General features: G+C 37.8%; 5 protein-coding genes and 1 non-coding gene across 10 annotated transcripts in view; 3 read left to right on the plus strand and 3 right to left on the minus strand.

Moving 5' to 3' along the window:
- Positions 1-254, plus strand: part of LOC137737679 (triose phosphate/phosphate translocator, chloroplastic-like) — a 950-nt gene extending 696 nt beyond the window's left edge. For both annotated transcript variants that reach the window (XR_011068835.1, XM_068477223.1), the window contains exon 4: positions 22-254. Coding sequence is in view for 1 of the 2 variants with exons in the window: in XM_068477223.1 (XP_068333324.1) it covers positions 22-48 (27 nt within the window). In the remaining variant the exon portion in view is untranslated. The remainder of the gene's footprint in view (positions 1-21) is intronic.
- Positions 255-410: 156 nt separating this feature from the next.
- LOC137737033 (pentatricopeptide repeat-containing protein At1g26460, mitochondrial-like) lies at positions 411-3,835 on the minus strand. 3 transcript variants are annotated; one of them, XM_068476380.1, is made up of 7 exons: positions 3,140-3,835; positions 2,653-2,875; positions 2,080-2,562; positions 1,413-1,619; positions 1,100-1,237; positions 819-1,007; positions 411-692 (listed from the first exon to the last, which is right to left on the minus strand). In XM_068476380.1, exons 1-6 carry the CDS (start codon positions 3,751-3,753, stop codon positions 822-824), a joined length of 1,851 nt encoding a protein of 616 aa, XP_068332481.1. In that variant the 5' UTR covers positions 3,754-3,835; the 3' UTR covers positions 411-692; positions 819-821. The 3 variants fall into 3 exon arrangements, with proteins under 3 accessions (XP_068332481.1, XP_068332483.1, XP_068332480.1); XM_068476382.1 differs by having other exon boundaries at positions 815-1,007; XM_068476379.1 differs by having other exon boundaries at positions 411-1,007.
- Positions 3,836-8,224: 4,389 nt separating this feature from the next.
- On the plus strand, positions 8,225-10,337 carry LOC137737350 (PLASMODESMATA CALLOSE-BINDING PROTEIN 3-like). The gene is made up of 4 exons (XM_068476800.1): positions 8,225-8,395; positions 8,693-8,935; positions 9,040-9,076; positions 9,699-10,337. Exons 1-4 carry the CDS (start codon positions 8,344-8,346, stop codon positions 10,024-10,026), a joined length of 660 nt encoding a protein of 219 aa, XP_068332901.1. The 5' UTR covers positions 8,225-8,343; the 3' UTR covers positions 10,027-10,337.
- Positions 10,338-10,457: 120 nt separating this feature from the next.
- Positions 10,458-14,745, minus strand: LOC137737349 (alpha/beta hydrolase domain-containing protein VTE7-like). Of its 2 annotated transcripts, XM_068476799.1 has the most exons (11): positions 14,462-14,745; positions 14,103-14,197; positions 13,897-13,994; positions 13,726-13,775; positions 13,517-13,612; positions 13,286-13,375; positions 12,736-12,828; positions 12,510-12,605; positions 12,139-12,204; positions 11,775-11,932; positions 10,458-10,774 (listed from the first exon to the last, which is right to left on the minus strand). In XM_068476799.1, the coding sequence occupies exons 1-10, from the start codon at positions 14,636-14,638 to the stop codon at positions 11,777-11,779; spliced, it is 1,017 nt and encodes a 338-aa protein (XP_068332900.1). In that variant the 5' UTR covers positions 14,639-14,745; the 3' UTR covers positions 10,458-10,774; positions 11,775-11,776. The 2 variants fall into 2 exon arrangements, with proteins under 2 accessions (XP_068332900.1, XP_068332899.1); XM_068476798.1 differs by lacking the exon at positions 10,458-10,774 and having other exon boundaries at positions 11,507-11,932.
- A 2,090-nt stretch (positions 14,746-16,835) lies between these two features.
- On the plus strand, positions 16,836-20,090 carry LOC137737676 (uncharacterized). The gene is made up of 8 exons (XM_068477219.1): positions 16,836-17,063; positions 17,822-17,930; positions 18,001-18,068; positions 18,157-18,216; positions 18,309-18,467; positions 18,715-18,861; positions 19,181-19,504; positions 19,614-20,090. Exons 1-8 carry the CDS (start codon positions 16,938-16,940, stop codon positions 19,743-19,745), a joined length of 1,125 nt encoding a protein of 374 aa, XP_068333320.1. The 5' UTR covers positions 16,836-16,937; the 3' UTR covers positions 19,746-20,090.
- Positions 20,091-25,706: 5,616 nt separating this feature from the next.
- TRNAN-GUU (transfer RNA asparagine (anticodon GUU)) lies at positions 25,707-25,780 on the minus strand. Its single transcript has one exon. It is a non-coding gene; the product is annotated as a tRNA-Asn (tRNA).
- Positions 25,781-25,856: the final 76 nt, after the last annotated feature.

A 25,856-nucleotide genomic window follows, 5' to 3' on the forward strand; every position in this document is an offset into this window, starting at 1 on the left:
TCATACTATCCTGCATTTCAGAAGGCTGCTGCAGTTTCTACATCATAGATTTATAGCCATTGGAAGCACTGTGGAGAATGCTTGAGTGAGAAATAACATCGAATCGAGTTGAAAGCATCGGGAGATTTTGAATTTGTTGGCATTTTTCACTTCTTGTATTACCAAAATTTCAAGTGATCTCCGAAGAGATTTGATCACTGTTGTAATGGTAGCCCGGCACTCGGCGCTTAAATTCTGAATCAACAATTCATCAAGCAATATTGGGCGAGAGGGTTTTCGAGCTCGGGACATCAAAGTGCAAGGATAAATACTTTTAACCAACTGAGCTACAAACACCTTTCAACAATTCTGAAGGTTTTAACGAATGCGCTAAAAATGACGGCAAAAGAAATGGCTGAGACATCTTGTAGAAAAAAAAATTGAGACTAAACCATTGAGCACAAAACAAGAAACATTTTTCCTACAATTATTGGCAACAATTTACTATTTCATTTTCCCTCATAAAGCACAAAAAGATTACATACGAAGAAAAAAACTCAATGAGGAACTAGGAGACTATTATCGTAGCAAAGATCCTGCGAAGACTCGATGGAGATTGTCCGAGGTAATTTACAAATTCGGATGAAGGTTTACACTGGAAGATACGAGTGTGCGAGCCGGATCTCATATCCAATCAGCTTCATCAAATCATACTGCAGGCAGAAAAAACAATCATCAATCAGAAACGCGATTGATGCAAGAGACCATAGAAAAAGGTGATGCAAGTTATATGGAAACAGAACGGATATCTTTCATTTCGGAAAGGAACATTTACTTACCACTTAGGCATATCCGGTGCTGTAATTGAGATTAAACAGCCAGTCCCTGCGATTCTCTGAACCCATCACAATTTTGAACCTTTTAGCCAAGGTATCCACATGATCGTCACTCTCGTAGTCAAGCTCTCGCCTACATCTTCTTCTGACCCTTTTCAGCAGTTCTTTCCTTGGTTCAAAACCAGCATTTACCTGTCCAAACATTTATTATATTCCTTACAGAGGCAGCAAACTATGTACTATGGACAAGGTTACACCATCAACGACAAGAAGAATGAAGTTACCATGTCATCAATCACCAAGACCGCAGCTTTTGGATCTCTGTTAATGAGATGAGCGTCTACAAGTAACGAGTACGACTTTGCATTGGGTTTGACGCCCACACTAACCAAGTGCTCAAATACTCTTGAAGCTTCAAAAGTCTGCCAAAAAACCATACGACTAGTTCAGCAAGATGTTATGATGTAGGACAGAGTTGGGCAGCGAAAATTAGATAGCTTAGCAGAAGTGAGGACACAGAAAACTTAAACAATAATTAAAGATAACTGGAATCACTCCAGGGGCCTGAGAGAGAGAGAGAGAGAGAGAGTAACTTACCTGCTTGTGCTTTCCAAAAGCATACATGAGAGCGTTGTAAGAATGTATATCAGGGGTCAATTCAAATGTGGAACTAATCGCCTCAAAGGTCTGGTAAGCACGCTCGATCTGCCAGGTATTTGCACAACCTAATATTATGCAATTCAATGCAGCAACAGATTTGTATGGAGGGTCTGCACGGCTCAAATTTTCTAATTGATAATACACCTGGGGAACATCAATATATTTCAAGTTAAAAAGCTGCAAAAGAAAATTCACAAGGGCAAATAGACGATGGAGTAATGGACCGAAACTGGAAGCACTCTCCTTGGCCCCCTTTTCACCGGACAGACAATTGCAAGATATATATTCATTTACTAGTTCTTTTCTGGATTGCTCTTATTATAACAAGTTTCAGTTTGTTAAACGGTGACTTACAGAAACCTGAAAGATTTACTTCACTGGGACTAGCAATTACATCACTGATGCACAATGAGAATTGAAAAGTTGGCAGCTGCACATGTGCAAAATTTAAAAACGCACAAAAAACATCATAAATTTGCATAATTTTGAGCTAAACAAAGGTTAAAATCTTTACTAGCCTCTAGATATCTCAGAAACAAATAGATACAAGGTTTTTAATAGATTATGTGTCTAAATCAAATAGGAATAAAGAAGAACTACACACCGAGTCCAAAGTTCCAAAACCTCCCTTGGAGCAGGCAACAACCAGCGGATATAATGAAGTAAATGGGGAGAATAGTTCATCTTCTGCTTCTTTATCGGAATTACCATAAGCAGACTCATATTCACGAAGAGTATTAAAAGCTCTTTGTAGACTCCCCAGCGATGCAAGGGCACACATCTTCGCACAGTAAGATTCTGGATTAGGGACCTTCTTTTGGCGCAACGAGCGTACTAAGATTGCCCATGATGCATCAAGTAAAGTAGTACTGTGTGTCCTGCCGGCAGTTGCAAGTGCCGACACAAGCAGCCCTTCATCTGCGGAAAGAAAAACAACAGGTCTTGCTTGCTCACCCCTAGCAATCCATTTGGCCATAAACTCCAGGGCATGAAATGCTAATTTGCTATTATCCTCTTGCAGAGCAACTTCTGCAATATGGTTGCACAAGTTCCACGGTGGGCAAAGAGCTTTGTTCTGATCCATTGACTGATAACACCCAAAAAAAACCTACATAAGCGAACATTGTGCAAAATTTTCCAATCCTCGATCTAAATATCTATGGTATGAATCATGTACCTTGCACTTGTCGATAATAGAAACCAAAATATCTAGCTTTCCCTTACTGACACAGCCTCGTACACATTCCCTAAACACCAGCATTGACAGCATGTAACCAGATTTTAAAGTCAAATCTATATATTTCAAGGCGGCATCAATCTGGTCCATTTGTAACAGCATGCCAACAACCAAGTCATATGACTCTTCGTCAGGCGGAGATTCCTTCCCTGTCTGCAACATCCTGATACATTGAAGTGAAATTGATTCATGCCAACATGTCTTTCTAGGAGACCCCTTCCGAAAGACGAGTGAAGAAAACAAAAGCCTTTAATCGGCACTTCAACACGAAAAATTCATTTCATTACTACCGATAATAGAAACCACGGTGGCAACATTAATTGAATTGTACAAGTTATAACTCAAGCAAATCATCATTTCATTAATGTAACAAAAACACATACAGAAAGCTTGCGAGAATCATTATCAAATCCACCAAAGAGCTAACCTTTCGAGCAATTTATTGGCGGCCTCGGTCTCTCTGGCCTGGCGCATGGCCTTGAGGACGAGATTAAACGACGCCGTGTTGGGCGTGATACCGTAGTCCTCCATATGCGCCACCAGATCCAGCATCTCCCCCGGCGATGCTCCCATCATCAAATTGGCCCTCAAGTAATGGTTATACAAGCTCACATCGGGCTTATTCGGCTTCCCGTTCTTATCCAACGACCGAACCCAGAACTCGAACAGCTGCTTCATGTCCGGCCATCGCTGTGACGTCATCCAACCGGCGAACTCGTTCATCAGGCTCTGCGCGTCTAGGTTTTGCGACATGACCTGGAATCGGGCGCTCGGGGACTGGTTGAGTAACCCGAGGGGTAGCAGGGACTGACCCATGGGCGAGTTGGGGGCCGGATTCCGCCAGTTCTCGTTGTACATGGGGCTGCCGGAGGCGGGGTTCGGAGGGAGCGGGGTGGAGGCGATGGGGTGAGTCGGCTCGACGGCGAGTTGGGGCTCCTGCGAGAGAAATGTGAAGGTCGTGATGGACTTGAACCACGGGTTCGTATTTAGGGTTTTCGCCAGCGCTCGGGTCCGCGCGAGGATCGCCATTTGGGACGCCATTGATGGAGCTCAGTCACAGTGAGAGTGAGCTGTGTGGTAAGTTAGGGTTTTTAAGCTTTGGTTTCAGTGATTGTTAATCGTGGTGCAGTCCATTTCAGGAGGGAGGGTTGTATGGTAATTTTAAGAACTTCAGATGAGTGATGTCAGCGGCATATTCTTTGGGCTTATAAAAGTTTTACACGTGCGAGAGTCCAAAATGTCGGGTGTTGGGTTTCTAACAGTAGAAAGCCCAGTTTAGATGGATTGCCTGGTTTCAAGTTCTTAAAAGCCCAAATGACAGAAGACGCTCCAACTTTTAGGCCCATTTTTAATTACAAGCCCAAAATGTTACTTTGAATCCATACATCAGTTGGTCGAGATTTTTAGATGATGCATCGACTTTTGGGATCAGATCCTCATTCGGGATCAATCCATCCTAGTCGTTTATCACAGACCCCGCAACCAGAAATGAGACATAATTTTTGGCTTCACGAATTGCATCAACGACCACAATGATGTGGTCTCGAGACTCCGAAGAAAAAAAATCCGAAAAAGATCTGGATCCCACGTTTTGATTCATCCATTGCACGAGTTGAGTTATGAAGCGAGTTGGTGCGACTTGAATTTGTCGTAATGGCACCGTTGTATGTTGCATGCGTAATGGAATTATGCAAGTAAATTACATTGTTTAAACAAAACAAGAGGTAGGCCCAAACAGATCAAACCGACATGATTAATAAACAACTTGGATGAGAACATCATCACATGGTTGGATTTGGATGTTGGTAAAAATATCAAATGATCACACACATTTTTTTGGTTTTTCTTTTGTTCTCTTCATAATACATACATACATATATATATATATATATATATATATATATATAGAAAGCCTTTAAGGAAAGGTATATCTATTTTTTATTATAAAAATGGGGATTGGTTGTGGCGTCCACACCACATCAAACTTTAACGATTCGAAATGTTTATTTTTCAAGTTGCACCTCATAGTTCATATTTTCAAAATATTAACAAAATCAGAAATATTTAAGACATCCAATTGGGTTAAAAGAAATTAACAAATACTTTATTATATAAAAAATTATGAAATTTTATTTTGATAATTAAATAAATAAATGGTTTCGGATTGAGTTGAATGTGAAGTAGGCCCCACACCTAATTTTTTTTTTTTTTAAATGAAAATTCCTTTGCATGAAGAGACATATATATACATTTGTTTTGTAAAACATATATATATATATATATATATATAATATTATTATTAAAAAAAAAGTATGAGGTAATATTTGATTAATTATGAACCTTTTATAGTTGAAGGTTCTATTCCATTTGTTAGAAAGAAAAGATGGAGCATCTTACCTTTGTTTTTCTGTGGTCCACTTATTCTCATTAGGTCTGGTAGGAATTTGAAGCCCCTGATCAACTACTTTTGGGACTCAGTTCACTAAAGTCGTCTAAAACCAACCTCAGCATTTCAAAGAATACCTTGCGAGTGTTTCTCCTTTTGGTTTTGGTTCCACGTAAAGAGTATCTTACATCGAAATCATAATCTGAACATAAGAAGGATTAACTCGATGAAATCTGAAAGTTTCATGCACGTGTATCGGACTTTAATACGTTCACATAAAACACAAATTGAACTCTATGAGATCTAATCTCTTGTTGTTTTTTGGTTGCTTAATGGTAAAGCGGTGGGCTATTAATTGACTGATACTGTAATTTTAGTCCATTATAAACAGAGGCGATTCCCACGATGGGTGACTTCTAAATTTTTGTTATCAATAAAGAAAAAAGAAAAAGCAGAGGCAATTCACCTTGGACCAAGGTGGGTCAGCTGACTCTCAAAAACTCTACATGAAAGAGTTGGGTGTTGCCTTATGAAAATCTAAGATATCCTTGAAAACTGTCTTCCAATTGCTCGACGAATTATCTTTATGGACATTGGTTGGTTGGTTAATAGCCTCATGTCTTTGTACGCATTGTTATGTGCATCTGTCAATAGTTAACATCTGTCAGCATGCTCGCTAAAAAACTACTCACATCAGTCGACATGCTCACTTAGAAGTTGTTAACATCTAATGAGAGGAGTGCAAATGACCTCATGTCTACTAAGAGATGAAATATCAAAGCACATACTATTCTATGACAAAAAATTTTAGCCACCATACACGATGTTTTTATTGACACTTTAAAAAATATTTCTTGAATCCACCACTAATTCAAAGTACCTTTCCGCCTATTATGTAGGCTTGCATTTGCATGACCCCCAATACAAAATCAAATTTGACTTTGCCTAAGCCTTTTCTTTGATGATTGGGTTAAAGTAATCCGTATCCATTAATGTTACGTGTCAATGTCGAGTTGCAAAGCACCGACATGGGGATAGCGTTAGAATGTTTCAGATAAATTTGCTGTGATGACTTTAGACAGCATGGGGTTATTTGCTTCTGTGCTGTTTGTTTACCGTACACTTTATTTAGGAATGTGTCATGACTCATGAGTGCCGTGGCGCCAACCCATTGGCTCTTTTAATATTTTATTTGAAATAGATAAGATGCTGACATGTGTATTGGGTTTGTGGTGAATGCGGAGGTGCAAGCCTTCAAGGTCAAGCATACGTCGGAATAAGTTTCTGAAAATCAATCATATTTGTTTATCGTATATTGTTAGGTTATAAATTATTTAAAATTTAAAATTAAATATAAATAATATCTAACAAAAATTAACCGACAAATATGATTAATTATCTTTCGAATCTCTACAAAGAAGATCCAAAGAGGATCCTTGTCCGCATATGTCGACCAAAAGCCATTTTTTCTGCAATTTTTAAGGACAGAGAGAGGGGCTTAACCCACTTGAGAACTAGTAAATTATATTAGACTTAGGGCACATTTCATGTAGGACATATCACATGCTTAACTCATTTTGTATGAGTTGTTTGTCCACAAATTAGCCATTTTCAATAATTGTTGATATTTGAACTACATGTAAATCAATGATTAAAAGTCACCAACTTATAAGTTATAAGTAAATAATTACCGTTCATATTCTTTCCAAAAATAAATGTTGAGAAAATATTGATTGCATCACCTACCGCATAACGCAACATGCACACCATAAATTTTCACCCTTGCTTTGAATCTTAACGTGTTCCGACTATTATTCTTGTGTCGCCTTATGCGCTAGGTGTACCCTAAATCCCCCTATTCGACTTTTAACTCTAAAAGGATGTGTTTGATGGAAATTTCAATATGACATGTGCATTTGTCACAACTTAACATATATTGGTCATAATTTCAGCATGCCAAGGTTTAGATGGGAAAGGAAAAGAGAAAAGGTTTTGGCTTTAGGAGATGGGATGATCCAACACGACAAATATATGCCAACCTTTTTAAGGTTTGTAGATGAAAACTTTCTCAACAAACTTTGAATCAAAGATGGAAAATTAAAGTAGCAAATTGAATTTAACCGTATGTGCTAGAGAAATTTACATATTTTTTAACGTTATTGTGGTGTTTCAGACTAATAACGTTATATAATGCGTAAAAGCAAAAAACATTCAATGTAATGTTATTAATTCGAAATGTCATGAAAGCATAGGAAATCTTGAACTCCAAGAAGAAATAAAGTCACCAGTGTGAATAGCCATCTCTCTCACAACGGAGATGCTGATGCAATGTGCCAAAATATGAGATGCTGATGCCTCATGCCCCAGTGCTAGCTTCACTGACAACACACAGCTAAAGAGCCAGGAGCGAGGGGCAGAGATTTTGCCTCCACAGAACCATCTATCCCTCCATGGAACCACGAATGGTGGGGCCCCCCATCCCCATAGACTAGTACCAACTACCGAGTTCCCCAGTGCTAGCTCACTGTGACAACACAAGGCTAAAGATACCTCTATCCCTTCATGGAACCTCTAAAGGCGGGCCCGGGTTGAGTTAAGTTGAATCCGGATCCTTGCAGCATCCTTTTTGCGAGGATCACATGAATCCGTTAATTGTGTCTGATTATCGTACATCGTGCGATCAAAAAATATTTTAAATATTTTTATTTAAAATTATACACAAAAACAAAAAATGAAAGTACAACGTACGATAAACAAACACGATTTACAAATTTATAAAATTCTCAACAAAAATGATCCGGAGAAGATTCTGTTGGGGTTAAGTTTTGATCACCCAGGTCAGTTTAAGACCGTTTGGATGGTCTGGTCTTACACAACAGTTCATGTACATGACAAAAGCTTCTGCATTCTCATCTCCGCAGAACACTCTTTAAACAAATAAATATAAATATAAATATAAATATAAATGTAAATTACAGTACTAATTGAATAGCATTTCCCCACACAGTGTAAAAAACAAATCTTAATTATATATAAAAAAAGGTTTAAAAACCATATCATATACACACATCCACCGTCCCTCTCATATTATTGCTTTGCCTACTGGAAATCTCCAATCTCCCTTCTCCACAGCTCTCTCTCTCTCTCTCTCTTTCTCCCCACCCTCTTTCTCTCTCCCTCTCTCCCCACCCTCTCCATTTCTTCTCTAGTTCAACCAGCGCTCTCTCTACAATCCTGCATCAATCATGGCTGCTTTAGTGTATATTGTTATCTTATTGGCCCTCACTGGCCACTCAAGTAAGCTCCTTTGATTATTATCCTCTGTTATATTTTTTCTTAATTTCCCAATCTGACATGAGAAAACTACAAATCACGGCAATCCCTTTTTTCCTATCAAACAAAAACTCCTCCCAAATCATAAAGTTTCAATCTTTCTTTTGTTCTCTGTTTTTTTTTCTTTTTTCTTTTTATGATAATTAAGGATTAGACGATATTAGCTCCTCGGAGCAGGACGATCACAAACCCGAAGAAAAAAGGTCATGAATTAATTAAAATGGTTTTAGTGTGAAGTAACAGATTTTCTGGGATTTTTAGGTGCTACTTATTGCGTATGCAAAGATGGAGTCGGTGATGCAACACTTCAGAAGGCACTGGACTATGCCTGTGGAGCTGGAGCTGACTGCAATCCAATCCTCCAAAACGGTGCGTGTTACCAGCCCAACACCGTCAAAGATCACTGCAGCTATGCTGTCAACAGTTATTTCCAGAGGAAGGGTCAAACTGCGCAGAGCTGTGATTTTGCAGGTTCTGCTACTCAGAGCCCAACTGCTCCCAGTAGTAAGTTCATTCCTTCTGAATCTTTATTTTTACCATTTTTTTTTTCAAATTTTATTTATTTATAATAACAATCACTGATTTTAATTTTTCTGGTGATTTTCCAGCCGCAAGTTCGACATGTGTTTATCCTGCAAGTTCCAGGTAGGTGGCTGAGTTTTATTTCTGACATCTTTGCAAATTTATGAGCATTTTATAAATATATTTAAATGCAATTTTCCCCAGAATTTATTTTTCTCTTAAATGGTGGATTTGAAAAGGGTTTCTTGAATAAGCAACAACAGCTGCAAAAGTAATTTTGGATATTAGGGTTCATAATTAGCTTATTTGGAAAGTGATTAAGAAAAGTAGATCTACCTCTCCACCCTTAAGTTAATACTGTATTAGCTTGATCTGTTGTATCAAGTCATAAAACAGTGAGCTGTCATGAAATAGATATATCTAAAAGTTCTGTTTCCCCTTTCGTCTTCATTTCATCTTATTGATTTAAACCATGGTTAATCTTTAGGGGTTTCGAACTCGGGGGATATCTACGGAACTGGTTACAAACTTTTAATTAGAATTGGAGAGGCATACTGAGAAATCAATAAAGGATGGTAAACCGTAGTTTTTATATTGGTTTATTGTCGGTTTAGCGTTCATAGTGTTTTATTTTTTTATTAAAAGTTTGTAGCCGATTCTATTTACATTTATTTTCCTATGAACTTCAAAATTCGAGTGCATTATATTGACATGATTTTGTTCTGTTTTGTTCTGTTTTGTTCAGTCAAGCAGGAACTGGCACGCCAACCACAGGCACGCCAACCGGTACACCCACAAACGGCACACCCACCACCCCAACCACAGGCACACCCACCACCCCAACCACGGTCACACCAACCGGCACACCCACCACCCCAACCACGGGCACAACTCCAACCACCGGCACCGGCATCACAACTCCAGGCTCTCCGGCATCAGTGTTCGGAATAAGCCCCACGGGGAGTGGCACTGGAATTGACAATAGTGGCGGCACGGCTAACTTGGAAGCTGCAAACCGCCTCTTCTTCTCTCTAGCTTCGGCTCTGTGCTTCACAGCGGTTTTACTAATGTGAAGAGCTGAAGGTGGGGGGTGTAATTGGCGGGTAGGCATGTAAGTTTCGACATTTTGGTGGGTGGTTGTGTAGGGAAACATCTGCAGAGGCATAACAATCCCATCAGGGTTTTTAATTTTTCTGGTTTCTGTGTTTTGCTTTCCTTGCTCCATTGTGAAAAAGCTGGGGAATTCGATTCCATTTTGAGTGGTGCTGCTGCTAGTGCTTATTGGGGGTAGGAATCTGATCTTCTCTTTCTTTTTAGATCTTCCCTTTTGTACATGTATAAGAGCCACTATTTTTTAATTTAATGGAACCACGCTCTACCCCTACCATTATTTCACCAAAGCGCCTCGCTGATCGCGTGACATGTTATTGAAAAGTACTAATAATACAAATAATGAATCCGGTTACATGCCGGATTTTGTTGCGATTTACAATTTTTTCGTTGGCCCCTATCACTTAGGTTAACAATCAGTTTAGGTATCCTAATGGAGCCTGAACATTGTGTTTAAACTTACGTTTCATGTAGCATAACTACGAGACAACATCGAGACAATCGCATATGTCAATTTCAAGGACCCGTTTGATAATGTTTCGTTTTCGTTTTTAGATTATATAAGTTACCTAAGAATTATGAGTCGGAAATAAGCAAGAGTATACAGAAATAAAAAAAATGAGGTAAAATCATTGTGTTGTATTATATTCAGTACAGCACAGCACAGCAGATTTGTTGGAAACACGGTTAGAATCCACCAGCTTGTCAAAACTACAAAAAAACCAACGGTCTAGAATTATTGAACTTGACGTGCATGGCCGATATAGTGGAAAACAATCCAAATAAATTAAAGTATGTAACACTTTTTTCAGGCTACAGAAGTCGGACCTTTGATAGATGAGGACTCGTGAACTACCCACCAAACAATATAAGCCACAAAACCACTTAAATTCTACGGATTTAAGGTTAAGTCAAGTTGCCGGAGCAGTGTACTCTTCCTCGACGCTTAATTCCGAATTCTCCTTTGTTTAGCACCGCTAAAATCTATTATGCAATTATTGCGGCAGAAAAGCATGAACAATCAAAGATTAATGACGCATTCGGAAATGCTTTTAAAATAATCAAAAGATTTTTTTTTTTAAATGTTTTTAGATTCCAAAAGCATTTGAAGTGCATTCGTGCTTTTTCAAGATTCACTTGTATTTTTACTAAGAATTGATCTCAGAAATATTTTCACCAAAAGCACTTTCGTCCATTTTAAAAACACTTCCAAACGAGTCATAAAAGAAAAAACATCAAAATTACAAATTTCAGAAAAAACTTTGCACAGATGATTCCGGATAGTTAGTTCTGACTTCTGGAAGGAATCTGAAGGCCGTCCATACATATTTAAACATATGTGTGTCACTAACGCTAAGGTCAACAAATTGCACTCAGCTACTTTACGACGATTCTTAACCACTAGGCATACACACGCAACTCCTTCTAGTTACATATATAGCAGATAGTAATTGAAGATAAATCCTGATACAAAGTTACAATTACCGCCAGTAAAATGGATGCTTTTACATCCATGTTTGCATCTGGGGTTTGTTGCAAAGGATTCGTTTCTATATCCTACTAGTGACCTGAACTGTGAAGAGATGACACAATTCAGATCCCGGGAACCCGAAAATATGTCTAAAAAGGTGCCAACTCCCCCCAGTTTGTAAAATATGTATGGCACGATATGAAATTGTGAATATCATTTAAGAGGAGATGGAAAGTAAACCTTCAAACTTGAGAAATACATTGGACTTTTTTGTACTGATATTGTTGAACAAATTCCACAATCAACTTTGCAACAGAGCTTGGCTTTTCCACGTGAGGAAGGTGTCCGCATTCTGGTATTTGTCGTAAAATAGCATTTGGCAATTCGCAGTGCAGTCTCTGCAGCATACAATATAACAAACCACATGATTATCAACTGTATAGAATATACTCAAAAGGTCAAAAACACAAGGACAAGGAACATTGTGTTCTACCAACGTTTCCAATACCTGAACGGATTGTTTCAAGGTAAATTTGATCATAAATGGTATTTGTTTTCGTGTCATGATCTCTATTTATCCCTATAGAAAGAATTAAAGTATTACCACTCCAAGCTTGCTGCTAATAATCTGGTCATCCTCACCCCATATGATAAGCGTCCTTTGCTTTACCTGTCAAACAAAACGTGGATAACATTATTAAACAATTCATGGGTTTTGGACATTCTATGAGTAGAGCGAACATCCAGCTGACTCAAACTAACGAAAGATTAATTGCATTTATTCCCCTTGGCAAGAGATTAAGGACTTATGTGAGTAAAGAATTTAAACCACAATCTCTTTCTCATTTTCCTTTTTTAATCATGTGAACGCCTGTTCATCTTGGCAGAAGAGAACCTCTTTCCTATATGCATGATTGTTTTCCAGAAACTTCTCAAATCTAATGGAAAATAAAAAATAAAAAATTTCAGACGTACCTGTTCTATCTGGGCACTAACCTTATAACCCCCACTCATCATGAAATCCACAGCTGCGTCCTCCCACCAAGGAAACAGACAATGCAAGCGGCCAATCTAAATAAATCGCAAGAAACACCAGAGTAAGATCTCTTCACCTTTAGAAGATCCTACAAGTACGGGAATATTTAACTGTAACATTCATCTATATAAATATTGCGTAAGTTTTCGAAATAGAACCCCTTACATTAGTCCAATCTAAACTGGTAGCAAGTGATATGCCACTGAAGCTCAAAAAGTTTGCATAGATGCGCAGCGGGAGACTCTTCAGTATATACACCTGGGCCAGAAAAGTGCCGGTCATCATTGTACTGATGACATCACATGCACATGCTCGTATAAACAGTCACAAGAATGTATCAAGAAAAATATTCATATGCTAAAGCAAAAGGATTATGAGATAATAAGCACTCATTTGGTTGATTTTAATAGGGATGGTTCAACTGGTTCATAAAGTTCAAGGGCATGACCAATACAGAGAAATTCAATGGAAATAGCAGCTTAATTAGGTCAGACTTAATCGTGACTGAATTAGATATCAAGGATACAGTTCAACTGAACATCACATAAAAAAGGGAGGCCCCAAAATAAATAAGATCATAAATGGCTTTTGAAATGAGCACAGAGTCACAGATATTATACCCTCGAAGAGCACATGGTCTTAACAGAAAGATGGTGAAAGTAACATGTAGACAACAAGAAATTTGAGAAATTAGTGAGTTGAGCTAAACACTCACTCCAGCATAAGCTAACATTTTAGGCATGGTTGCTAAATTTCCCGTGCCTTCTGTGTACACACTTGCATCAACCAACACCAGCCTTTCGACCTGAAAACGTAAGCTGAAATTTTCAAACTTTCATGGAACACTGCAGACGCTAACAATCCTGTCCGATGCATCAGTTGTAATTTCTTTCCAAATGAATCTAAACTGCATAATTCTAAGATAAAAAAAGGAGAGAGCACTTACAGCTTCTGGATGGCTGACTGCAAAGTCGATTGCAACAGCAGCACCAAGGCTTGGTCCAACCAATATCATTGGCCTCTTAATGTAGGATTTCCAAAGCTGTCGCGAAATTTAAACAAAACATTGCTAGTCTGATCAACAATTCACAAAATTATCTTCATACAAAAATTAACTCCAATGACAAAAATGTGGTAAGAAATCATAAAATGTACCTGATAAAAATGCTCACGCTTAGAGACCACGTTGCAGGAGGGAAGTCTTTCTATCACATGCGAAGCAAAAATTGCAAAAAAGGAAAGAAATTTATTAAAAAGGTATAAAACATAAACGTGAAAGCAATTAAACAAATCCCTTTCGGGTCTCAAGCAATTGAAGGAGCAAACCTAAATCGGAGAAACCCCAACCAAGAATGTCCACAGCCCAAGTCTCCAATCCCGCTTCCTCGAACAATGGATAAGTATATCTCCATTCTAAACAGGAGCTGAATAATAAGAGGCAATGAACTCCAAAGGTTCATAAGAGAAAAAAACACAAATATCAAAAACAAAAATTTAATTTACTTTAACAATGGGAGTTATTAGTAAAAGACCTGTCAAAACCATGGAGAAGAACCACGGGACTCGTCTCGCTCTGCACCAATGGCTTCACACAACTACTCATCACACTGTTCTCTCCAAAACTCACCTGCATTGATATTGGCAAGGCATCCATAAATATTAAACCTTACATTTTTAACAAGGCGAAGTTTTAAATTAATCGAATCTACGAGAAGTAAGATTGAAACTTGGGTGCAAGCCTGCAAGGGGACGGCCACACTGCTTAACAACTGACCTAAGTTCCTAACCCATGGAAATTAAACATTATTACCCAAAACAAAGTGGCTAAATTAAATACTACATTGATAACAGAAAACTGAAGAAATTGAAGGGAGAGCTAGGGTTAGCTTACGGGTAGCCTTTCAATTCGGGCGGCGAGCTTGCGGGCAAACGGGTCTTTTATCTTTTCGACCTCTTTGGGAAGGAAAGAAGGGAACCCGGCAGCGGCGGAGCGAACCCTGAACCGCCTTTTGATTTGGATTGTGCATTTCGCGGCAATGGGTGTGGAGCCTCCTGTAAGAGTTAGCATGTTGTGTCACCTGCGGGTGAGTTTAACATCCGGCGGAGGAAGAACGCCGCTTGCAGTGGTTTGTTTGGCTGTAGTATCGATACTCTTTATCCCGAGAAAGAGGATCGTCTGGGTGGTCTCTTTTGTCTTTGTGTGGCGGGAGCTTCTTGTGGATACGGTGCGTTTCACGTGTCGTTTGGAAATTACAATGAGAATTTATTAATTAAAATTTCCCTATTAGAATGTTACGGTCTGCTGGTATTCCTCTTCATTTGGAAGTGGGAGATCTTAGATTCGAATCTCGTGAATGGCGAATTCAATACCAAATTAGGTTGTTCATTACGTGGCTTAGCCGCCTCCCTTTAGTGTAAAAATATTGATGTACTAAAAAAAAAAAAGACTAATGGTCCATTAACTAAAAATATGTGACTATTAGTCTCTTAACTCATCAAAACGTACATCTATTGTCATTTTCGTCAACTTCAGAATAACTTCTGTCAAAACGACTAACGTATCATGCCAACCGAATCAAAAGGGGAAATATGAAAAACTAAATGAAAAAATTATAGCAATAACCCTCAACTTTAACCCAATTGTAGCAATGGTCCTTCCACCATGTCTTATTTTGACGAAAGTTCTAACGGAATTGACGAAATAACTATAGTTGCGCATTTTTATGAGTTAATGGACCAATAATCATATAATTCTAGTTGAAAAATTATTACTCCAATTGAACTAAAATTAAATGACCATTGCTATTATTATTTTTAAAAATAACATCAAAACAATCTCAAAACCAAGCAGAATGTGTCTTAGAAATAAAAGTTCAAATTATGCTGACCTACAACATCAAAAGTTCAACCGTATACTAGCATTGCATACAGTGACATTGTTAATATTTTAATTCAGAGTGGGCTACAATAACTCTATTTTTTTTTTCGTCAGCCCAAAGTAAATAACATTAAATAAATGCTTTAATTTAGTTTCAACTAAGGTTTTTTTATGAGACAACCATTGTGGTTTGTTATGTACCTATTAGAAATGATAGGGTCTGTCTTGAGAATTTGAGGGCCTAGGTGAATTTTCAAAATGGGGCTCTAAAATTCTCTGATTTCCGGTTCTTTGTACATTGATATATATATATATAAGAATTCGCTAAATACATAAAAATTCTATTTCCACATCCAATATCATTAAAAATTAATATAAAAAAAGATAAATACACAAACATTACTTAAACATTACACGACTCATGTTTTTAGATGCAAATGTACTAAATGTTTGTAGTCAAGAGTTTAAGATTGAGAGTGAAGAACGATAAAACTTAATGATCAAGGGAGTAAAGAATAATAAAACTTGATTGATGAGTATAATAAATTCAACAACGCCAATTGTTTTTCTTGTGTTTTTTTTTCTCCGTAAAATCAACATCACACTAACGAATCGAATACTAAAACAATCCATCGAATAAAAAATTATTGAAAAGCAAAATATAAATTCAAAGTTTTGATTACATTAAAGTACAATCTTCAAACCCATGTTATAGTTGCTTTAAAAATTCGATAAAAATGGAGAGATTGGGAGGTTGAAAGAGAAAAAGATTGCAAGGGGACTTGAGTTTTATAACTTTATATGTATTTGGATATATGAATTGGGAGTTGGACAGATGGGCATCTCTGTGTTTTGAACTCAACACCCCAAAGAAAAAGAAAGCTAAACATTTCCATTGTGCCAACAAATAAATAATGATATTTATTACTTATTCTGTATTTATATGTTATTTACATGATATAAAAAATTTTTGAGGGTCCCTTCGAAGTGGGGGCCCTAGACAGGCACCTACTTGAGCTACCCTCAGAGTCGGGATTGAGAAATAAGTATGTCTTATTAATTCAAGGACGTGAGGCGTACTTAATGTGACCTCGGCATGATGATAAATCTCTAAACCCCTAAACATAATTCTTTATACAACAATCACTTTGCTTATCTAGAAAGCAACATTACAAAAACTAAAATATAAAAATATTTTTATAAAATTAAACGAAAATTAAACGTCCTTTTACTTTTTGCCTGTTAGGCGAGACCGCAAGAAAGCCGTTGCTACGGCGAAATCGCGCCAAACTTACACACGAATTTCGCGGAAACAACTCGACCACTTAACGATGCTCCACGTGTATTCACGCTTCATCAGACGGCCATTATTCATCAAGTCGATTCACATTTCCAATGCCGACTCAATTCACGCTCGAAATGCCCAAAAACAGAGACAAAGAGGAGAGAAAGAAAGCGTGAGAGCACAGACAGCGATCGAGAGAGAGCCATGGATCCAAACCAGCAGAGACCAGGAATTCCACCAAATCGCCCTCAGCCACCACCTCAAGGCGGCGGCGACTCCTCGGCCATTCTCTTTGTCCTCTTCGCTTTCCTCGCCATTTTTTTCGCCGTGGTAACCCCTCTCACACTTTATACTTTGCTCTCCGATTCAGAAGTACTAGGTCTTCTTTTTTTACTGCTAATTTGCTTTATATTTCTTCGATATTCGTTTGTTTCATCGCATTTTTAGGTTCTTTCTTCGAGCTTAATCCATCACTTGAATATGCAGTACTAACTCAATTGTTCATCAATTTGTCTCACTTTTAGGTTTTATTATGGTTAAGTAATTCCTCGATTTCAAGTATCATGTATCTGTTCTTGATTTCCACTGAATGCATATATTTGTGTTAAAGTATTAATTTCGGTTTTTTTACAGTTTCGTAATGCTTTCTTTTGTCATGTCATTAATGCTTATCTGTTTGCTAAGCATGATTGTGTGCATTAATCCTCTGTCTAATATTTGTATTAGTTGATTGAGAATTAGAGTTACGTGATATCCCAATAATGCATCGAATTGAAGGTTTTTTCTTGGAATTTTTCGTATTCAGCTACCTCAATTGTCTAATGTGGAAACTAAGATTGTTTCATTCATGGTATTGACTTGTAGAAGCAACTACCTCAAACAATTATGATTGTTAGTTGTAACATTTGGCTTAAGACACGTGTTCATAACGATTTGTTCAGGTTAATGGATGAAGCATGGGGAAATCCTCTGTAATGATAGTTGCAATAGACTTGGATTGTATTTTTGCTAAATATTATGATATGCTAGCCGGGGAACTTCGATTAGTATGCTAAATTCTTAAAACTGGGACGTCTTGATGTTTATAGACGGTTCTTCCAACATCATCAACTATATCAATTCTGCACCAAGTCCCAGAAGGTCATGTTGGAGTATATTGGAGAGGAGGCGCTCTTCTGAAGACAATTACAGATCCAGGTGATGTGCGTTGAGAAGTTGCTTGCATAGGGCCTTAACTTTGCCTGCTTCTCATTATTTCAAATTTCAGGTTTTCATCTCAAGCTGCCGCTGGTCACCCATTTTGAACCCGTTCAAGTGACCCTGCAGACTGATCAGGTAACTTTGGTAATCCATGTTTGGAAGATTGAAGATTCTGTCTTTCCATTCATTATAGTTTTGAAAGCTTCTGTTATCTACATTGTAGGTAAGGGATATTCCATGTGGTACAAAAGGGGGTGTCATGATCAATTTTGAGAAGATTGAGGTAAGGCTATGCGATATTATTCTTTAGTTTTGCGTGAAGTCAGATATCTAATATCCCCAGTGTGCATGCACTAATTAGGATGCATTTTTCAGGTCGTAAATCGCCTTCGTAAGGAATTTGTGTATGAGACGCTTCTCAATTATGGCGTGCAATATGACAATACATGGATATATGACAAAATTCATCATGAGATCAATCAGTTCTGCAGCTCACATTCTCTTCAAGAAGTGTATATTGATGTGTTCGATCAGGTAAGGTGGAATGCAAATGAGTCTCACATTTTTTCATGTGTAGTATCTGTAGACTATGTGCATCCTGTCCGATACATACATGAGTAGCATACATTTTTTCCTTCTCTTTGTAATGTAAACTGAGGGTTGTCGCTTCTGTAATAATTGTTTTAATGAGCTAGTTTGTTGTATTATATTTGTGGCTTGAATTCTGTTTTTAGTTATATCCAAAGTCTCAATCGTCTGTCAACAAAACATACTCTTTCAGATTGATGAACAGATGAAAGAAGCCCTTCAAGGTGACTGTACCCGCTATGCTCCTGGCATTGAAATCATCAATGTCCGTGTTACAAAGCCAACCATCCCGGAGAGTATAAGACGTAACTTTGAGCAAATGGAGGAGGAGCGCACCAAGGTAAAAGATAAAAAAGAGTTCATTGTATTATCCGTAATTCTGATGCAAACATTAAATGATTTAAACTATATATTCTGATTTTTCCTTCCTGCTTTTTAGATATTTTGTTGAATTTACAATTTCGTGTCACAACATTTGCCCAAATATTGAGATTTTTATATCCAGTTTTACTCAAATTACTCTTCCCGTCTTCCAAGTACTTGATGCCCAAACATCGGATAGGCTTTAGAACAAAAAGTGTCATAAGATTTTTAGGCTACCCTTTCTTTAGTGTTACAGCATTCTTTGTTATATCATGACTGTTGGGGCTACTCTGTAGGTCTTAATTGCTATAGAGAGACAGAGAGTAGTGGAGAAAGAGGCAGAAACCAAGAAGAAGATGGCTATCAGTGAGGCTGAGAAGAACGCCAATGTCAGTAAGATTCTCATGGAACAAAAGTTGACGGAGAAGGACAGTGCCAGGAGGCAGCAGGAGATTGAAAATCAGATGTACACAGCTCGGGAAATGAGCCTTGCGGATGCTGATTTCTATAAAGTCATGAAGGAAGCTGAAGCAAACAAGTTGAAGCTTACTCCGCAGTTTCTTGAGCTTAAATTCATCGACGCCATTGCTGATAATACTAAGATTTTCTTCGGAGACAAGGTTGCTCTGTCTCTGTCTCTCTTTCTATATATATCTTTTATGTGCGCTTTTGTTACTTGTATTTGCGTGTTTGTACAAAACAGTACTCAGTAGTGAGTTTGCTGTGCAGGTTCCCAATATGATTCTGGATCAGAGGTTGCTGGGGAACTTCTTACAGGCTCCGACCGAGGTATCGAAAGAAGTGTCCGTGGAAGCTAACTCAGAAGCTGGTGAGGACAATCCAGTAGTCCAAACGGTCTGATGTAATTCCTATTCCTCGAGTTTGGATAGGTACATAACACACATAACACAATAGTGAGAAAGAAACTAGACTTTTGCAGCAAAATTTGTTTTGATTTTTCTCTGCGGTTAAATGTCCGCATTTGATTCGTTATTTGCTTCTTAGGCCTCGTTTGGTGCGTTGGCCTGAACATGAGGTGCCACTAGTATGGTACCTTATTAGCATACTTAACAAGGTAATGTATGAGTGATAATGATAGTGTATAGGGTATTGGGTTTTTATTCATGCGATACTGGTTTGAAACTCCTCTCTTTTAAATGATTGTAATAGTTTCGAAAATGATAGCATAGAGGGTGTTGGTTTTCACTCATGTGTAATTGGTTCGAAACTCCCTTTTACTAAATTATTGTAATAGTTTTGAAAATTAGAGTGTAGTGTAACATCCCGTCCCAAATTTCATTTTAACGTACGTTTGAAATTACAATTTTACCCCCTAGTTCGTTAAACTTACGTGTAGTTTAGTGTAGTATGGTGTGGTGTGTAGGACCACCCACACTCATACACTCTCTTTTCTCCCGGGATTCCCTCCCTCATTCCCTCACTCTGTCTCTTCTCTCTCTCTCTCTCTTCCTCCCCGAGCCATCTTCTTCTTCTTCCTTCTGCAAACACACGGACCATACATACAAACCAACTCAAATCTTCACCAAACAAGAAACCAATTATACCATTGAACTCGTGAGGTTGTGAGGAGCACAACCATACCAATTCCAGGTAAGAAATCTAACGTTTTCACGTCGTTTCGACGAGGTCCGATTTGAACACTGTTCATGCAAACCTAAACTAGCTTGTTTTTGCAATTTCTAAGCTTGTAGATGTGTTTGTGAGGTCCCAAGGAGCCTCGGAGTGGTTCGTTGGGTGAGTTTGGACGTCGGGGTCGTCCTGTGCAAAGTTGGCCGAACTTGGATCGTTGTTGCAGGTGAGATTCCTTGATTTTTAGGCCTTAAAAGTAGTCCAACGTGATTCTACTAGTCCTAAGCTTCATTTTGGTATAAAGAACGTGAAATTTGGTTGAAAAACGAAGGAGAAAACAAAGTTGGAAAATTTCCCAGTTTTCCGGCGCCGTCGCCGGCGCCGGAGTCTCGCCGGAGAAGACAGAGGAATATTCCGTTAAGTTTAACGGAATATTCCTAACGGCAGTGGACGGAATCTGGTTAGATTTAACGGAATATTCCTGACGGCGTCAGTTGATGCCGTCAGTGTGCAGTGCACGTGGCCGCGCGTAGGGCCGTGCCTTGGCTGGCGCGTGGGGGCGCGTGCGTGGTCCAAAATTTTTTCTAAAAATATGGGTGTGATCCTGAGGTTGTGTAGATCACGTTGGTATATTCATTTGTCCAATTTGAGCAATGTATGAGAAGTTATTACAAGAAGTTGCTTAGGTGCTTTTAAATTAATGTTTTCGTAACTTTGTCGCGTATAGGTGATTCGTATTCCGAAGACGAGCGTACACACTCGAGGCAGGGGGGCTATGACCCTTCTAATTATCAGTGAGTGGGCTTTTGTTTTCCGTATATACCTATATACATATTAATTCCCAGAAATTAAATAGAAAAGGTTATTTGTTTTATGTCATGCATCATATGAATATTGTTTACGCATCATCACATGTATTAGTAGTGGCATACATATATATAAATGTGTAATTGGTGCTGTGGACGCACAGGTAAGTGCCAGGTAAGCGGTATTCATGTTGTTATGCAATAGTAGTTTGAGATGTTTAGAGAGCTCATAATCTGCACCCCCGGTGTTAGTGCTCCTGCCCGAGGCCAGGGCACAGCCTTCACGTGTATGTTCACCAGCACCGCATGCTCGCCTTGGATCCAAGATAGGTGCAAGCCTGTCGTACAGACCACATTAGGTGGTTCCGACTTGTAGGTGACCCGCGATTATCGCACAGCTTCACGTGATCGTAGCACTAGAGCATACATATATATATTACACCCAGCTTGTCGTACAGACCACGTTAGGTGGTTCCGACTCCTGTGCAGATTCAGTTATTGAGTTGAGAGTGGAGCTCTAGATTCAGCCGTACAGGTCACGTTAGGTGACTCCCGGCTGCCAGATTATATGTTAATGATGTGAATTACGCTTGAGCATTTATATTTGTTTATGATATTCTGTCGTGGCATATTCTCAAGCATGAATGGCATATTGTAAGCATGAATGGCATATCATGGAGCATGATTGACATATCTATACATACGTATATATGTTCATTTTCTGGGAAGTATACAGGTTTTACGGCGAGGGGTTAGAATGTATTTTGCTAAAGAGTTTTCAAAGAACTTTGTTTTTGCCCACTCACGCTTTTGTTTTTGCGCCCCTCTAGGTTCTAGTGGTCTAGCAAGTTCGGTGGTTTATCCCAGAGGGCGTCCTGGCATTTCTGACAGACACTCACCATTGTAGGGTCACCTTCGGGTGTACATATGTCGTATCTTTTCCTTTTGGACTGTTGTAGACTTGCTCTGAATTGTGTCTCACATACACTAGTACCTAGTATGCTAGTTAGTTTTTAATTATTCGTACTTTTATATTACTATCTTCTTAGCTTCCGCACGCGCACATGGCTACGTCACCTTCGGGTGACGGCCAGCACGCCCTGATCTCGGTCGGGGTGTGTCAGTAGAGTGTGTTGATTTTTACTCATGTGTTAATGGTTTGAAACTCTTTTACTCTAAATTATTGTAATAGATTTCGAACTAAATTTAAAAAAAAAAAAAATGGAGTGACAATGATAGACATGTTGAAAAGTCATATCAAAGCATGCAAATTTAGCAACCATTGAAGTGACATATATCGAAATTTTGCCTATGGTACGTTGATGTATGTCTTGTGAGTGGGTAGATTGTAATGTGTAGATTAACGTATGTAAACTCAGTCATCCACTGAAGTGATAAATCTTGAGGAATGATAATTTTCTTCGGATTCTCTTTATAATAATTTTAGGAATTCTCACATTTTAGATTTTAACTGTGTTTATCGTACATCGTGCAGTCAGTTTTTATTTGATACTATTTTTATTTAATTATAAATAAAAAATTCAAATAATTTTTTATCGTATGGTGTACGATAAATGATTAAAATATGAGAAACTTTAACATTCCAACCGTATGGATTGGGATGGGATCCAAATCCCATCTCTGAGATCTTCTTTTTTTTTTAAGTGCTACTGTTCATACAGACGCATGTCCTGGTAGTTTTGTAATTGGAAATTTCCAATTTGGGATGGAATTTGACGCGTAACGACAAAGTGTCTGCAGAATGCGGGTGTTAATATGAACTTTTGTGAAGATGTAGCATGCCACGTACTGGCTACTTGTAAAATGTTCTTGCTTTTATGTAATTATCGAAAACGATGCCTTATCCACTATATTCGCAGCTGTGGGAAGTCTGATTTGAAATAAAGTGATTAGAACTAGATGCGTCAACTTTAAATTTTTTTTTTAGATTAAACATTTGTTGCCGAATCAGTTATGTGTATCTTTATAAGAAGTATTTTAAGTTTTTTTTTTAAAAAATTAATTTGTATTAAAAATTATTTTTAATCATTTTAAAAGTAATTTAAAACCAGCTCATAAATGTGTAACTAAATCTTTAAAAAGTAACAAATATTTAGTCTTCATAATTAAAAAATGAAGCGCTTGTATTAAAAAGTTATTGTTATTTCTATTCAAGAAGCTACATTTGGATAGGAATAATTGTACGTTATACATTTTCCATGCTCGAAGTCTTTCTACTCTAAAACACCTTGAATTTTTATTGAAAATCCAAGTGATTCACGAAGGAGCATATAACACGTACTTCTCTAGAAAATGTTTCTATAAGCCAAATTTTTATATCAAACACCATTAAAATGTTTTTAGTTATTAGACAATGTTTTTAATCGTAAGTAGGCCGTGAGTAGAATACTAAGGTCATCCCCAACCAAATGAGGATCAAATGGCTCCCCTTAACCTTATAACCTTTGAAGAAATTATATTTTAATGAACAATGACATCTCATATTTTATAGGGAGATTATATTTACACATTCCAAATTACTTCTCACACACTTTTTTAATTTTTTAATATTTATTTATCAAGTGTTATTGGTGTGTAGAAAATATTAAAAAAATAAAAAGGTGTAGAAGAAGTAATTTGGGGTGTGTGAATATAATTTCTCTATTTTATATCATCTCCAACTAAGGGCGCCAAAGGGTCATAGACTAAATATAGCCTTTTAACAAAAAGTCATCTCCCACTGAGAGAGCCAAAAGGTCATAGATTAAACATAATTTATTATTTTAATTGAATTAATATGATTAATTAAATTAAACTACCATATTAAAATAAAGTTTTTGAACATATTTTGAGTGCCACTTGTCGCCAAATGAATAAACCTCTGGATTTCTTATCTTTATATAATCTCAATAATTTTTTTAATAGAATTTCGAGTAACACGTGTCACTAACGTGAGTAACTCTCCATATTTCTTATCTTTGTGTAATCTTAATAAATTTTTGAATATGATTTTGAGTGACACATGTCGCTAAAGTCAGTAACTCTCCAGATTTCTTATCTTTATGTAATCTTAATAATTTTTTTGATAGGAAGATAAATGGGCGCATATGAGATGAGAAGATGAGGAGTTCGATGAAGAAGATGAAGCATAGCGCAACACAAGGTATATGGAAGCAATGGTTGGGGTCATGGCGTGTGAGGAAATTGAAGAACAACCTCAATGGGGTGGCTCTGTTGGTAGTCACTCATACAAACCACAAAATAGAGAGATCGTGCATGAGACTCTGATGAACAACTACTTCAACTCCAACTTGGTGTACACAAAAGAGGATTTCAAACGTCGCTTTCTGGATGAGGCATCGTGTATTCGAGCATTTACTTCATGATGTCCAACATGTCAATCCATACTTTTGACAAAAGATGGATAAAGCATGCCGCCATGGTTTCTCACCTCATCAAAAGGTTACTATTGCACTCCGAATGCTGGCCTATGCCTCTCCAACTGATGTGAAAATATATGATGGGTCTAATTTGCCTTTAGATCCAATAACTGGTGATATCTCTTTAAATGAGTACATAAGGTGTCATAGGACGATATGTTCGCGTGCCACAAACAAGTACCTACAACAGGATATGTTCCACATCTTTGGGCCAAAAGAACAATTGAGTAGACGTTTAAGTTTTATGTTGTTAAATGTTTTGTTAAATGTTGTTTAAGTTTGAATATCTCCCATAAGTAGTGCTAGGGTGGAGATTGTGTTGTTTTCCATCTTGAAGAACAACTTTTGTGGTTCTGTGGATTTGGTGGAGTGGTGCTTTCATAGAACTCATAGAACTTTTTGGACGTACGAGTCTAAACACCTTCACTTGTTTAAGAACTAGCCTTGACATTATATTCCAAGACCCATCTATAAGCCCTACAAAGAGCTTCATCTTATTTTCGAGTCCAAGCCATTCCTTTCATTGCAGATGTGGTCATTTGAAAATTATTGAAAAAATAGAATGTGAAGAATTGAAATAAAATGAGGTAAGATAGTATGGAATGGTGAAAAGTATGTGAGAAATGGTGTAGGAATGACTTAGCTATTTATCGGAAAAAATTTAAATTTTTTTTTAAAATTCGTCCACAAAAAAAAAAAAAAATCAAATTCCAACAGTAACCAGACGATAACATGACATTAGCTAGCTAGCATCATGTTAACGCCAGTAGCTATTGGCATTCAAATGGGCTGAGCTGGCAAAATGTCAAGTTTACACCGGAGGGCTGAACGGTTAACTTAAAAGGGAACAACGCTTTTAATCCCAAGCAGGCCGTGAGTAGAATAGCGTTTAACTTAAAAAGGGAAATAAAAACGCTTTTAATCCCAAGCAGGCCGTGAGTAGAACTGTAGAATAGCGTTTAACTTAAAAAGGGAAATAAAAACAGCGCTAGAAGGAGGGTTCGAACCTCCGACCTTGTGGTTAACAGCCACACGCTCTAACCAGCTGAGCTATTCCAGCAATTGAGAGTGTGTTCTACATACAAATATTTAAATTTTGACTAAACAGCAGTAATGTAGAGCTGAAAACCAAATTC

The sequence above is a fragment of the Pyrus communis genome, chromosome 6 (genome assembly GCF_963583255.1).
Source record: "Pyrus communis chromosome 6, drPyrComm1.1, whole genome shotgun sequence".
Taxonomy (NCBI): domain Eukaryota; kingdom Viridiplantae; phylum Streptophyta; class Magnoliopsida; order Rosales; family Rosaceae; genus Pyrus; species Pyrus communis.

Coding starts and splice junctions, on each gene's coding strand:
- LOC137737033 (XM_068476380.1), bottom strand. CDS start 3,753: ATGGCGTCCCAAATGGCGATCCTCGCGCGGACCCGAGCGCTGGCGAAA. Junction 2,563..2,652: donor CTATTATCGACAAGTGCAAG/GTACATGATTCA, acceptor GGGTGTTATCAG/TCAATGGATCAGAACAAAGC. Junction 1,008..1,099: donor TCTTGGTGATTGATGACATG/GTAACTTCATTC, acceptor ATGTTTGGACAG/GTAAATGCTGGTTTTGAACC.
- LOC137737350 (XM_068476800.1), top strand. CDS start 8,344: ATGGCTGCTTTAGTGTATATTGTTATCTTATTGGCCCTCACTGGCCAC. Junction 8,396..8,692: donor GGCCCTCACTGGCCACTCAA/GTAAGCTCCTTT, acceptor TGGGATTTTTAG/GTGCTACTTATTGCGTATGC. Junction 8,936..9,039: donor GAGCCCAACTGCTCCCAGTA/GTAAGTTCATTC, acceptor GTGATTTTCCAG/CCGCAAGTTCGACATGTGTT.
- LOC137737349 (XM_068476799.1), bottom strand. CDS start 14,638: ATGCTAACTCTTACAGGAGGCTCCACACCCATTGCCGCGAAATGCACA. Junction 13,995..14,102: donor CTTCTCCATGGTTTTGACAG/GTCTTTTACTAA, acceptor CTTATTATTCAG/CTCCTGTTTAGAATGGAGAT. Junction 13,776..13,896: donor TTGGGGTTTCTCCGATTTAG/GTTTGCTCCTTC, acceptor CGCATGTGATAG/AAAGACTTCCCTCCTGCAAC.
- LOC137737676 (XM_068477219.1), top strand. CDS start 16,938: ATGGATCCAAACCAGCAGAGACCAGGAATTCCACCAAATCGCCCTCAG. Junction 17,931..18,000: donor GAAGACAATTACAGATCCAG/GTGATGTGCGTT, acceptor TTCAAATTTCAG/GTTTTCATCTCAAGCTGCCG. Junction 18,862..19,180: donor TGGAGGAGGAGCGCACCAAG/GTAAAAGATAAA, acceptor GCTACTCTGTAG/GTCTTAATTGCTATAGAGAG.